This window comes from Urtica dioica, chromosome 2, assembly GCF_054948205.1.
Source record: "Urtica dioica subsp. dioica isolate 48M chromosome 2, U.dioica_male_clone48M_v1_H2, whole genome shotgun sequence".
In the NCBI taxonomy this organism is placed as follows: domain Eukaryota; kingdom Viridiplantae; phylum Streptophyta; class Magnoliopsida; order Rosales; family Urticaceae; genus Urtica; species Urtica dioica.
This window is the reverse complement of record NC_142757.1, coordinates 53,144,121-53,157,102: the sequence shown is the minus strand read 5'-3', so window position 1 is coordinate 53,157,102 and position 12,982 is coordinate 53,144,121. Positions and strand designations below refer to the sequence as shown.

The window sequence follows — 12,982 nt, the reverse complement described above, 5'->3', positions numbered from 1 at the left end:
GATAAAGAAATTGCCCAAAAAAGGTGTTGTTATAAACTTTGATCATAATATTATCAATTGATTATTATTATATATATTAGACATTAATATTTTCATTTAATTAGTACGATTATTTTACACCATTATATTAGTAGACATTTCACTTTCTCTAGATGTTATAGCATACGTAGATATTACATATGTTTTTGCATAATTCATTTATTATATGGGTAACACATGGAAGCAAAATTTACCAAAACAACCAACCCAAGCTTCCACAGCAGCAGCACCGTCACAACCAAAACCCAAGCTTTAACTGCAACTACTGGATTTAGGGTAAGTATTTTCGGCTTTAATTGTCCATGACCATGTTACATTTCATTCATTTTTTACAAACTATTGTTTTTACATTTTCAGAGAAGCCCTCGGCTTAGGACTCGCTGTAACACCAACATAGTGCAAATGGAGCGTCAGAGATTTTTTCCGTGATTATATTCTATCTATATTACAAAACTTTGATATTATATAGGCTAATTCTATCGTTTTGGAAAGCTGTGTAAGCAAACTATATTTTGAGCTTACTCGATAGCTTAAGTATGTTTGTTAAGCAAACTATATTGTTTTGGAAAGCTGTGTAAGCAAACTATATTTTGAATTATAATATCTGTTATGCCGTCGTTTTCACAACGTAAAAACGACACCCCGAGAGCAAAAAATGATACATCAAGTCCATACATAATGCACAAGCCCACAAGCAAACTCACGCACCAAGTTCCGAGTCAACACTCATGAAATGTCTTTCAAAATACTCTCAAAGAATGTTTTCAAGCTAGACTTCTTGACAAATCTTCAAGACAAAGCCACAAAAATGACCACCCGGTCGGCCAAATAAAATGACCACCCGGCCATCTTCACTCGGCCAAGACCACCCGGCCATTTTCACCCGGCCAAGACCACCCGGTCATCTTCACCCGGCCAAGAACACCCGGTCATCTTCACTCGGCCAAAATCACCCGGTCATCTTCACCCGGCCAAGACCACCCGGTCATCTTCACCCGCCAAGACCATCCGGTCATCTTCACTCAGTCAAGAACACCCGGTTGTCTTCAATCGGCCAAGACCACCCGGCCGTCTTCACTCGGCCAAGACCACCCGGCCATCTCCACCACCTAATCAAGTACTTTTCATCAAACTCCTTGGTCCCTATAAATACCTCATTCATTCACAACACAAGGTAAGTTTCTCTCAACTTGTCAAAACTCTACAAAAATCTCACCACCACTTTCTCTCTCTAGAAAACATAGAGACAAGTATAAATTGTTTACCAAAAACACAATACAACACGACTAATGTTGAGCGTCGGAGCACGCGCCGAGGGAAAACCCTCCGCGTCCCTCTAGATTCACATTTTCTTATGGTTAAGTGAATGTGCAAGGATTTGAAGACCCGGCGAAGAACACGAAGAACGTGGAAGATCCAAAGACCCGGGACTCGAAGATCCAAAGACCCGGACACTTGAAGATCCGAAGAACACGATGAACACGAAGAACACAAACACGTGAAAAACACGGAGAACGTGGAAGATTTAAAGGGTTGAAGACTCAAAGAAACAAAGACTCGAGAACTCAATAAAGAACGTGAAGAACACGGTGAACGCGGAAGATCCAACGACCCGGAAACTCAAGGACCCGGAGACCCAAAGATTCGAAGAACAAGAACACGACGAGAAGATAAGAACTTCATCAAATCCAACCTACGTGCGGCCATAGGGTCCGGCCCTAGATCGAACCACGGACGGTTCTTAATGCTAATCCAAAAACGCGATTAACAATATCTATATTGTTTGTGTTTGTGATTGTGTTTAGATTCTTTCTCAATTTCTCTCAGTCAATAATCACTTGTTGTCAACACTATAAGCAATGTCATCAAATACAAGAACACACCATTTTCATTGTCACAAAATATCATTACAACTTCATTTTCAATTCCACTTGATTTTACTTGATCAAAATCATACATAAAAGAACGAAAATCACACAAAGTAGTATCTTTATTTTCAAAGATTCACTAGCTATCAACATCATCATGTTATCAGTGATCTTCACGTCATTTTCCAAATCTTGTACATCAATCCCGTCTTAAACTTTCGACGATTGTGACATAGGGGGTCCAACCATTCAAAGAAGCCGCAACCTTGTGAGTTTCTATTCTGTTTAATACAAGTAACAATCTCAAATATTACTTTGTACAATCTCAAATATTTATTTTCTTTCAATTCTATGAACAATATAGACATTGGCAGGTACTAAGAAAAAAAAATGCAAACATATTGAGAAATCGAATAAAATGCAGACATATTGATACCAGCAAACATATTGAGAAATCGAATAAAATGCAGACATATTGATACCAGCAAACATATTGAGAAATCGAATAAAATGCACACATATTGATACTAGCAGACATATCCGAGAAATCGAAACTTACCTTGTACAGAGGACATACGAGAAATCGCCTTGCAGGGTTATGCCCAGTCCGTGATGTTCTCTCGATGGCATTCAAACCGCACAGACAAGTTGGCCGCAACACCACCGCCCGGTCAACAATCACGCGGCCTTTTTTGCGAGTTGACGCGTTGCTGTGACTACTCTCCATCGCGACCACACCTCGAACTCGATTCGTCGCTCACGCCACGCCACAGAGACCTCTAGCTCGAGTATGAAAATGAAGAAGGAAACCCTAGCTGATTCGATTTGGGGAAGAAGGAAGAAATCGATTTGGGTGAGATGGATTCGAAATGTTATGCACGTGTTATGCGACATAAGGAGATTTTGGTAATATCCTTAACACGTGCATAATATGTGCCACTTTAACTAATGTTTTGAGCTTCAATTAGACGGAATGCTTCACATATGTTATAGCACATAATATTGAAGCCAAAAGTTGTTGTTTTTATATATTAGGCGGTGGATTGTCAAGACTCAAGAGCGCCATACATCAGGGGGCAAAAGTATCATTAATTCTTAAAAAAAATATTTATGCCACCTCTTAGCTTAATTTCTTGATCCATCGCATGATGTATGTACGGCCATCTCTAACACTTTTATATACTACACTCCATCTAAGAGTGAGGTAAGATCGTTCCAAGGTAAAAAACAATCCCCCACGTCACATTACAATTTGACTAAAGGTACAAAATAATCCATTTTATAATTTTGTATTATAATAATGATCACTTGTTAAAAAAAGTTTGATATATGAGAGGGAAAACGGTATTTAGAATAAGAATCATGCATTTCAATTGGATTTGAGTTTTTTTTCCTAAAAAAAATAAAAAAGATATTTTTTGTAAATAAAAAAAATAAATAGTTAGGAGACTTTTTTTTTTTTCTTGCAAAATAGATAAGAGACTTGGAAACAGACGATAAAATTAAGCCCTATATTCCAACCGTTGATCCTTTAATCAAACACAGCCACAATCGTGATGATTTACTGACATGTGTATACGTGGGCCTAAATTATCTACTGCTGCCGAGTACAACAGGCTGTTTAGTGAGCCCTACACTAGAGGTTATTTTCGTAATTAAACCAGTCCCAACTCCCAACAACCAAGAGAGTGCGGATTAGGTGAAAACAAAACGTGGTCGACTAGGATTGGTTGGATTCTATAACAATCTCGCGATTTCTTTTATTTTATCCTCTCCCGTGCGAAAATAATTTTGTAGCTATTTTCTTACTTGGATAATGCCACGTCGACACAAAATAGCATGGTTATATACGAAAAAGAGGATTAAGCATTGTCTAAAAGAAAGAATCCTTAGCACGATAATAAAGATAATAATGGATAAATCCCAACTCCACTTTCCTCCAATAATAAGTTCCACCATTAATTAAGTGATATTGATAATAGACCAATAAAAATATTATATTTCTGAGTCTTAATTTGCTTATATTTTCGACAATCGAAAAATATATAAACCAATAATATCTCAAATAGTTTAATAGTTGACGTCACGGATTTCACAAATAATGTATATTGTTCCCTTCCTACACTTTATAGGATTTTTTATATGGAAAGAAAATTGACATGAACTAGCCCTTATAATCAATAAAAAGTTGAATAATTAACGTATAGAGACCGAATAAACTTCAAACAATAAATAAATTGCACATAGTCAAATGACCAGAGTTTTTACTTAATATAATGCACAAATTAAACTAAAAACTAGAATAATAGTAACTACATTTTGACTCTTATTTTCACAATTGACTTTAATCCTAGAAACTTCAAATAAATTACACCAAAAAATTAACAATAATATTAGCAACTAATCTGAAGCCTCCATCAAAGAGGCAGACAGACAGCCTCACACCCACCTTAAGTCCAAGCTCAATGCCACTCAACATTTTTTTTTTTTGTATTTTAAATATGTTGATTTGAAAATTTATTAAAAAAAAGTAAAATTTTGTAATCACATTAATTTTTCTTCTTCTTAAATGAGCACGTGCCAGTAAAAGGAGGTTGATTGGAAACCGGATGTGGGTTACGATGAAATTACCCTCACCGGAGCATTCCCAACGGACGATATGTTTCCAAACACAAGTCTTGTTTTCCCGAAAAGTATAAATACTTCTGTTTCTTCTTCCAATTCGTGCCCTAGAATCCCACGATACCAAATCCGCCATTTTCTCTCCTGATTCAGCCGCAACGGCGAAATCTCTCTCCTCCTCTCTCTCTCTCTCTAGGCCATGCCGAATCTAGCTCCTCGCGAGGCCCTTAGGGTTAGAGTCGAGGTCTTTCGCTCCGAGCTTTTCTAATGGACGCTGTAGGGTTCACTTTCCCCGTTGACCTAGCTCCGGTGGCGAAGCTGATTGGATCGGTCTCGGTCAAGGAGCTCGAGCCCTGTAATAATTCGCTTCTTCGTGAAAAAAGTCAGCTTCCTTTCATTTTCTCCTCTTTTCTTTAATTTTTTTTTTTTTTTTAAGATTTTGTTTAGTATCTTTGATTTCTTGGCTTTGAGGTTGAGATTCGAGTGCTTTCTGGTTAATGTGTTACATGAAATCGAGAAATTGGTTTGGAATGAGAGTTAGGAACCTTGTTGTGTGTTTGAAATTTGTGACTGAGAGTCGTATCTGAGGTGTTAGTGATGTTTTTCAAGATTAGGCATTTTTACCAGTGTGTGGCTACGAAGCTGTACAGTTTCGAGTTAGGTTCTCTTGCTAGCTAAGAAGTTTCCTTTATCTGCGTTTCAATGGATGATGATTTAGGCCATGGTTTTAGTTCTGAGCACTCTGTGGGGGATTCAATCATTCAGGGGATTCTTAAACTTGTTTATCCCGTTAGTCACCAAGTCAAAGAGGTGAAAATGACATCAGATTTTTAATGGAAAGGTAGTTAAAAACGGTCCAGGAAATGATTATAGTCTTACACTATTACCTTGTTACATAACAACGGAGATAGTATATCCAATTAATTATACTTATTCAATTTCAACTTGGTTGTGCTGTTTCATATAGCCTCTTATATTTTTTCTACTAATAGATAATAATAACTAAACAGGATTGGTTATGACTCTTTTTGCTAATCAGTCATATTTTTTGGTGCGATAAACATTGGGGATTTCAGGTTCAAGTTCAGTGCACACAATTAACGTCTCAGAAGTAACTTCATGGAATAAGATTACGGACTCTCAACCTCCTAAGCACGATAACCGGCTATCTATAAAGCAGGCCGAAGCCGCCTCCGGTGCCCTTCATAACCGGTGCAAGAACGGAATTCTGCTGAATCCAAAGTCCGAAGTTGGACATGTGGAGCGGAAGACAGCAAAGTATTCAAGAAGTAGTGGTTCATGTCCCAAAAGGCCACGAGTGGCTCTAATACAAGAGCCCTCCCGAGTTGGGATTGATGGGGTACAAGGCGTGTCTCAACAGTTTGGCTTGTGTACTCTGAAATGTCCCTCTTCAGGTAAACGGCCTGATTTAATACATCCTCTTGGAGATGTTGTATATGCTGAAAAAGTTTGTTGACAAAAAAAAAATTAAAAATTAAAAATAAAAAAAATCCCGTTGACTGCTTTCTGTATTTGTTTTTCCGTCTATTTTTGTTTTAGGCGGTCTAGGCTGAGTATGTGCAGCTCAATAGTCTACTTTAGGTGAATCAGTTATATATATATATATATATATATATATATATATATATATATATATATATTTAAATCTGTTTAGAGCTTGATCTGATTTAGTGTTGGCCTATTTTTAATACATTGCAGAGAAACCTCAAGTAGCAAAACAGAGGAATAACTTAAGCAAGCGAGGTGACAAAAGAAGTCCCAGAGTCCCTATAAAGCCGAAAAATGATTCTGCCTCATTGAAGTCAGGCTTGACTTGCTTTGGTTCCACTGCTGGAGGGAGTAACTTCTTTGGTATGACGTTAGTATTTTTGTGGTTTATTACATGTATCTGATTTTTAGTTAGACTTTTATTATGTTTGTGAGTGATTTTTTATTATGCAGCCCCCGTTATTTTGTGCTTCCAGTTTACAGTAGATCTCATTTCTTCTTTTTCGTTTTCTTTGTTATTTGCACCATTATCTTAGTAGTTATAAATCATACAACTCTATTTATATGGGGGATATGTATATATACATACATCTATATATATATATATATATATATAGAGAGAGAGAGAGAGAGAGAGAGAGAGAGAGAGAGACAATGGTAAGGAGTTATTTCTTGCATACTATTGGTTGTTTGAAACCATCTGAGTTATATTGATTTTTTCTCACCCATTAAATTGATGTATTAATTCATTCAGGTATTTATGGATTGAAGTCGGACAATCTTGATGCGACAAAGCATGTAGACGATCTTCCACTGACTGAGCTCCTTTGTGGAAACCACCAACCCGCCAGCTCAGGCAAGGACAAGGAGAAGAAACCAGTAACTGGGAATGATAATTTTCTGGATTTGGCTCGAAAGTCGTGTTCCATGCTCCAGCCTCCAAGGTCTATCCAGTCCCAAAATTTTGCTGAAACAGATAGCTGTTCCAATAAAAAAATGTCTCCATGGTTACTCAGTGCTAATTCCAACGAAGAAATCGGTATCAGTGGGGATACTCGAGATTCGTCCTCAGTAGATATGCCATCTAGTAGCAAGGTTAGTGTAAAACCAAACAGCTGTTTTCATATTTCACCGCAAGTTTCAAGTCAGTGACCTATCTTTATAAAGATTCGGACAACATTGTTCGCACAGCTAGTGGTAATATAGTTTTATCAATCTTTTCTCTCACGGTTACAGGACACTTTTGTCAAGTCCGAAACTCCCGTTAATCCACCCGGGTCCCCATTACTTCGACCTTTGAAAATTTTGCAACGCTTGATGCTTCCTCCGCCAAAAGATTTGGAGTCTCTTCTCTTGGATGCAACAAAGCCCCCATTGGCTTCGAAGAATATTTCCGATGCACGTCCAGGGAAACAGCAAGTAGCTCGCCGAGTTAGCTTGCCGCCATTTCCATGGTCTCACTCGTCCAGTGGACACTGCCGAGCTAGCTCTGATGCAGTCAAACTGTCGACGATAAAGGGTACATGTCCTGGTAGATGGTTAAAAGTAGGAAAGAATATCACGAGTTCGTTGGGTAATGTAACGGACTTGGAGTCCCTGACTTATGATCAAAGCCTAGTCCCTTCAGGGCTAAAGGCGGTCTGTTTAGACAATGGAATTTCTCCTGATATTCCCACTAGTCTTTCCGGGCGAGAGTGTGATTCATTGGTGCCGAGTTTGAAAGGTTCTTTTTCTACGCTAGGTATGTCGGGTTGATTTATGCAGACTTTTATGTCATTTAACCAAGTATAATTTTCCTTTGAGCTTGCTTTTATATATATATATCTTTGTTTATTTGGAAATGCAGTATCCGGAGTCAAGATGGATGAACCGGGGAATGGTACATTTTCTACACCCTTAATCCTATTTTGTACGTTTACTAGCTGCTCTGTGAAACAAGATAAATCAGTATCCTGAAGTGTAACTGATATATCCTTGAAGTCAACTCTTATATGATGGTCCATTTGATTTTGTTGTGATGTTAGATTTTTGGTCATTAATGCAAGGATTCTAGTTGGGATTTAGGGCAAATCATACTTGATATCTTCTGGTGGTTTCTTATACTGGCGGAGCCGGGGTTCCTGAACTTTTGAAATTAAAATTTTTACCCTTAATTTTTTTTTATGAAACATATTTTTAGCCTAAATTATATGATTTTTACGCATATGCCCCCCTAAATAATTTTATTCTCACACCCCTACAAAATTTAGATTTTTTTTCTTGAAATTTGCCCCACCTGACTTCAAATCCTTGCTCTGCCACTGGTCTCGTAGACTCTTTAAGGCATGAGCTTTTCTGCCAACAAAGTAAACCGAACTACCTTATTTACTGTCGTTCGTTCTTTGAAATTTCTAAACTCTCTTCTGCCACCTTTATAATTACCACAACTGTTGTGTTGATATGAGCGTACTTATTTTTGTGACAGCTGGGAAATGCCCGAAACTATTATCCGCGGCCCAAACCCTTTACGACATCGCAACTCGTCCGACGAGGCAGAACCTAGACCGGCTCATAAGGTGGCCTCAAAAATCTTCGCAAAAGTCCATGAAGGCTCGCAAATTGAAGTCGAGCGAGAAAACCAGCGAACCCCATCATCATTACCCAGCCTCGGTCCCGGTGCCGCCGCGGGCCGAGAGCCTGGGAAGAAGAGAGGAGGCGATTTTAATCCCATCGAAGAAGCCGAAACTCGCCCACAACAAAAGGGACCCGAATAACCACCTCAGGAAAGAACCGCCCGCGGCTTGGTCGGCCCCGCGATCGAGCCGACCATCGCCATCGCCCGGAAAGTCCGCCAAGGACTCCATCGCGGAGCCGAGGTATACTTATACGATGCCTCCGCCGATGCGGGTCCCGGAAAACAACGCTCCCAACGGTCAGCACAACAAGCTGCGAAAGTTGATGCCCTTTGAGTGGAACAGAGGTCGGGACCGGCTAGACTGACTGGCATCGAAATAAAATATATGTTATCTCTCTCTCTCTCTCTCTCTTTTGTAGTCGGGTTCACGTAAAAAACTCATTCCCTTTGGTCGGTTCGGGCTGTGGTTAACTATTTGTCGGGAAGAAGATGGCTTTGTGTGTACATACATAAAACACGCTTTAGGTGGGAATGGGAATGGGAATGGGAATTGGGTTGTGTAACTTATTTAAGGGGTTAGTTTTTGTATTTTAGATTCAGCTTGTCTCGTAGGGCAGTTGAGTTGTTGTCTTGTTGTACCATTTAGAACAGTTGTAAAACAAAATCACCAGTCAATGAATTCTTTCCCTTTATTTACTTCCTTGTATATGGCCTTTCTTTCTAGTTATCTGTGTTTTTTTTTTGCTATTCTCTCTTTTTTGACCCCTTTGTTACTTTAATTTTTTTTTATGATTAATAATTGTTTTATTTTTGGCGTTATGTGCTTTAACAGTCAGGGGATGTAGCTCAGATGGTAGAGCGCTCGCTTAGCATGCGAGAGGCACGGGGATCGATACCCCGCATCTCCATATTCTTGGCTGTTTTTATAAACCACTTCACAATGACGAATGAACGACAACATTACAAGGAAACGACAATATATATAACTAACGTTGATAATGTTTGTGGTTAAATAAAAAAAAGCGAAATTATCAAGATATCTAGTTTTTACCAAATTCCACAGTAGATATCTCTTTTTTTACTTGTTTTTTATTAACTGTTTTTCATTATCATATTTACCGATTTTTAGTGCATTTCTCAAAGAAGGACAACATTATAAGAAAATAGAAAATAATTTGGAAGTGGATGTCATAATGTTTTTGCAAGATATTTTGTGAAAAATTGCAAATAATTTCAAACTTTATTGAATTGGCCTTGTTTTTACCAAATTCCATCATAGATGTCTCTTTATTTAATTATTATTATCCGTTTCATTATCATGTTCACTGATTTTTAATGCACTTTTCAAAGAAGGACAATATTATAAGAAAATAGAAAGGGATATAAAAGTCAGTGTCTTAATTTTTTTTCAATCAGTAAGCATTTATGTTCTATTCTAAGTTCAATTTTATATCAAGTCTTTTTTTACTATTAAACTATATGTAAATGTGAGATATTACTAGGAGAAAACTAAAAAATATAAAAATCTACAAATAAAAGGATATTTAATACCATTTTTCAAACACCCTGCCGAAAAAATTATATATAAATAACGCTGATAATGTTTGGGTGGTTTTAAACAAACCATTTAAATAAAAAGAAAAATTATCAAGATATTTGTGAGAAGTTGACGTGAGAAGTTGCAAAAAAAGATCAAATTTATATATAAAAAAAGGATGATTAATTGGCCAAAACTGTTTTACCAAACACCACCATATAGATGGCACTTTTATTTAAGTATTTTATCATCATACATTTTGACTTTTTCGTTCATATATTTATTAAATTTGTATTGATTAATTTATTAATAGTATATGAAGATAAGAAAATACGATATATTTGTTACTATAAATATATTTTAACCGCTCAAGTTATCGTACAAGTTACAACAATTTACATCAATCGCTTAAGGTCAATTTAAAAAAAAATATAATTCAACATATAATTATTAGTTTAAGCCACCACCAATATCAAAGCGCTCAGTTAAAATATGTAACCAAACATGACCTATAATTGCTATTTGCTAGTACCAAACAAACGATCACGTATATGTGAATTTGTATCTCCGATGTTATTTATTTATTTATTTTTTCCTGTTCTCTTAATCTTATTAAACGGAAAAATCACATGCAGATAGAAAAGGCATAAACCGTCGGCAAAACAGTATTTAATTTTAAATTTTGCAATCTACATAATCATAAATATATATTAATTTATGTTATCAATAAATCAATTAACCTACCGTATCGTAAACGAAGTCCTAATTTAACAGTAGTATTGAGTTTGAGTGTCAAGTTTTTCTTTTGCGTGGATTTGAAGTTGATTGATCTTTTACCATTTGACTGTTTGATCACTTAATAAAAAATTAAAGTATGTAGTAACTAACACCCCTACCAAGTTTTCCCGAAACATCCATTAATAAAATAAAATAGTTAACTTATTACAAAAGAAACAAATTAAATGTACCAAATAATCAAGAATTAACAGAAGCAATTTATCTATTAATTTACACATCAAGAAAACATTTGATCCAAAATCAAAATCAAAGCCATTGCAAATGCGGGGTCAAACCCGGGATGAACAATCAGCTGAAAAATATCAACACCATAAGAAACACCTCCAATAATCTCTTCTTTTCTTCTCGTCTCAGCCACGACTTTCTTCGAGCAACCGTTTTCCAAAACCCGGCAATGCCTATTTGTGTACGACCCCTCGACCGAGTATTCGCAGTTTTTGCACGACATGTCGCGGTAAATTTGCACGAGAATGTTTTTCTTATTTTTATTTGTATTTAGAAGATTAATATTCTTCCTAATGCAGAAAATTGGCCTTTTTGGTCTTGTTGCGGTGCGTTGATGATGATTATTGTCACCAAAGTCTCCTTCATACACAAACCAACTTTCCAATACTAGTCCAAGCTTCTACAAAATAAAAAAATAAAGTACAATATTCCCAATATTATTACTAGAATTGTTTTTGACATGTTCTTATTTTGGGTTTTCTTAAATAATTCAGATAAACAACCAAAATTAGACTAGGTTTAGAATACAATTCTTTAAGAGCGTTTGAAAAGGATATAGGACGAGAGACAATCTAAATATACAAATAAAATGTAAAAGTATCAGATTTCATTAATTTTTTTGGCCTCGTGATTAAATTTTTGAAAGTGATAATATACATTGTCAAAAAAATTAATGATATTGTAAAAAAAAAAAATCACAATGTAACATTGGTTATTTCAATTAGTCTTTCTATTTCGTAAAATTATTGTAAAAATAAATAAGCTATAATAATAAATATACAAAATTTGAGTTATATACTTAAGATTTGTTAAAAAATTATATACAATTTTGAAGACTATACAAAAATAAAAAATAAATAGAACTTTAATTACTTAGGTGACTAAAGGTTGACAACCCTAAAAAGAACATAAAGAGAGAGATATATATATATATATACGTACCAAACGACGTCGCATTGTGAGGACAGATTTGCCGTGGGCATCCATGAGGATGATTTCTTCGGGGCGTCCGATGTAATTGTCGACCCTATAAACCAGATCTCCATGAGAATCGATCACCGTGAAGCCATTACAGTTCATCAGAAGAGACTTTCTCCAAACTGTCAGCGAAGAAATCTCCTCGACGCATCTCAGCCGTTGATCTTGACCACCACCATCATCATCATCCTCGCCGTGATCGCTATGGACTGTCCTTGACAGTGATCTCAAGGAAAGAAACCTCTTCATTATCTTCGCTCTTTTTCTTTTCCTCTAATATTTATTCAGCTTTGTTACTTTAGCGGGTGTATATTGATAAAAGAGACCAACCTATTTATATATGTAATTGAGGCCAAATTATTAATATGTGAAAGAGACAGGCCTTACACCAAAAGGGTTCAATAAACACTGCTTGTTTCTTAGAGAGACTTTAATTTGATGTGTTATAAAAAATAAAAGGTGATATAATTTTTTTTTTATCGGATAAAAAAGGTGATATAATAATGGTGGTTGTTGCAATTTTTGTTTAGTGTAAGGTCTCACGTGTAATTAGACCTAAGCAAAGCGTACACGTGTATATGAGTACAAATAGAGTGTCTCACTCTTGAGAATACTCCAATTATTTCTTTTTTGTCTTCTCACTTTTTTATTTTTATTTTTTATATTTTGAATGTGATGTGTGTGAGGAAGATTCGCGACAATAGAAAGAAATAGTAGGGATAGCTAAATAGGTGTATAATGTATATGTTCATTTTATTTGACTTGGGAAGCGTAATGTTAATTCCATGAAAT

General features: G+C 36.2%; 2 protein-coding genes and 1 non-coding gene across 3 annotated transcripts; 2 read left to right on the top strand and 1 right to left on the bottom strand.

The window, feature by feature from the left end:
• Positions 1–4,588: 4,588 nt before the first annotated feature.
• Positions 4,589–9,508, top strand: LOC149405618 (uncharacterized). The gene is made up of 7 exons (XM_089607351.1): positions 4,589–4,911; positions 5,606–5,944; positions 6,249–6,401; positions 6,793–7,133; positions 7,275–7,779; positions 7,885–7,917; positions 8,503–9,508. The coding sequence occupies exons 1-7, from the start codon at positions 4,797–4,799 to the stop codon at positions 9,015–9,017; spliced, it is 2,001 nt and encodes a 666-aa protein (XP_089463477.1). The 5' UTR covers positions 4,589–4,796; the 3' UTR covers positions 9,018–9,508.
• Positions 9,488–9,560, top strand: TRNAA-AGC (transfer RNA alanine (anticodon AGC)). Its single transcript has one exon. It is a non-coding gene; the product is annotated as a tRNA-Ala (tRNA).
• Positions 9,561–11,079: 1,519 nt separating this feature from the next.
• On the bottom strand, positions 11,080–12,514 carry LOC149405616 (LURP-one-like protein (DUF567)). The gene is made up of 2 exons (XM_089606295.1): positions 12,155–12,514; positions 11,080–11,612 (listed from the first exon to the last, which is right to left on the bottom strand). The coding sequence occupies exons 1-2, from the start codon at positions 12,437–12,439 to the stop codon at positions 11,205–11,207; spliced, it is 693 nt and encodes a 230-aa protein (XP_089462421.1). The 5' UTR covers positions 12,440–12,514; the 3' UTR covers positions 11,080–11,204.
• Positions 12,515–12,982: the final 468 nt, after the last annotated feature.

What these genes read in the sequence shown, in the direction of transcription:
- LOC149405616 (XM_089606295.1), bottom strand. Translation starts at nt 12,439, where the DNA reads ATGAAGAGGTTTCTTTCCTTGAGATCACTGTCAAGGACAGTCCATAGC. An exon ending in TCACAATGCGACGTCGTTTG is followed by an intron (nt 11,613 to 12,154) that starts GTACGTATATAT and finishes TTTATTTTGTAG; the next exon opens with AAGCTTGGACTAGTATTGGA.
- LOC149405618 (XM_089607351.1), top strand. Translation starts at nt 4,797, where the DNA reads ATGGACGCTGTAGGGTTCACTTTCCCCGTTGACCTAGCTCCGGTGGCG. An exon ending in TTCGCTTCTTCGTGAAAAAA is followed by an intron (nt 4,912 to 5,605) that starts GTCAGCTTCCTT and finishes TGGGGATTTCAG; the next exon opens with GTTCAAGTTCAGTGCACACA. An exon ending in TGGAGGGAGTAACTTCTTTG is followed by an intron (nt 6,402 to 6,792) that starts GTATGACGTTAG and finishes TAATTCATTCAG; the next exon opens with GTATTTATGGATTGAAGTCG.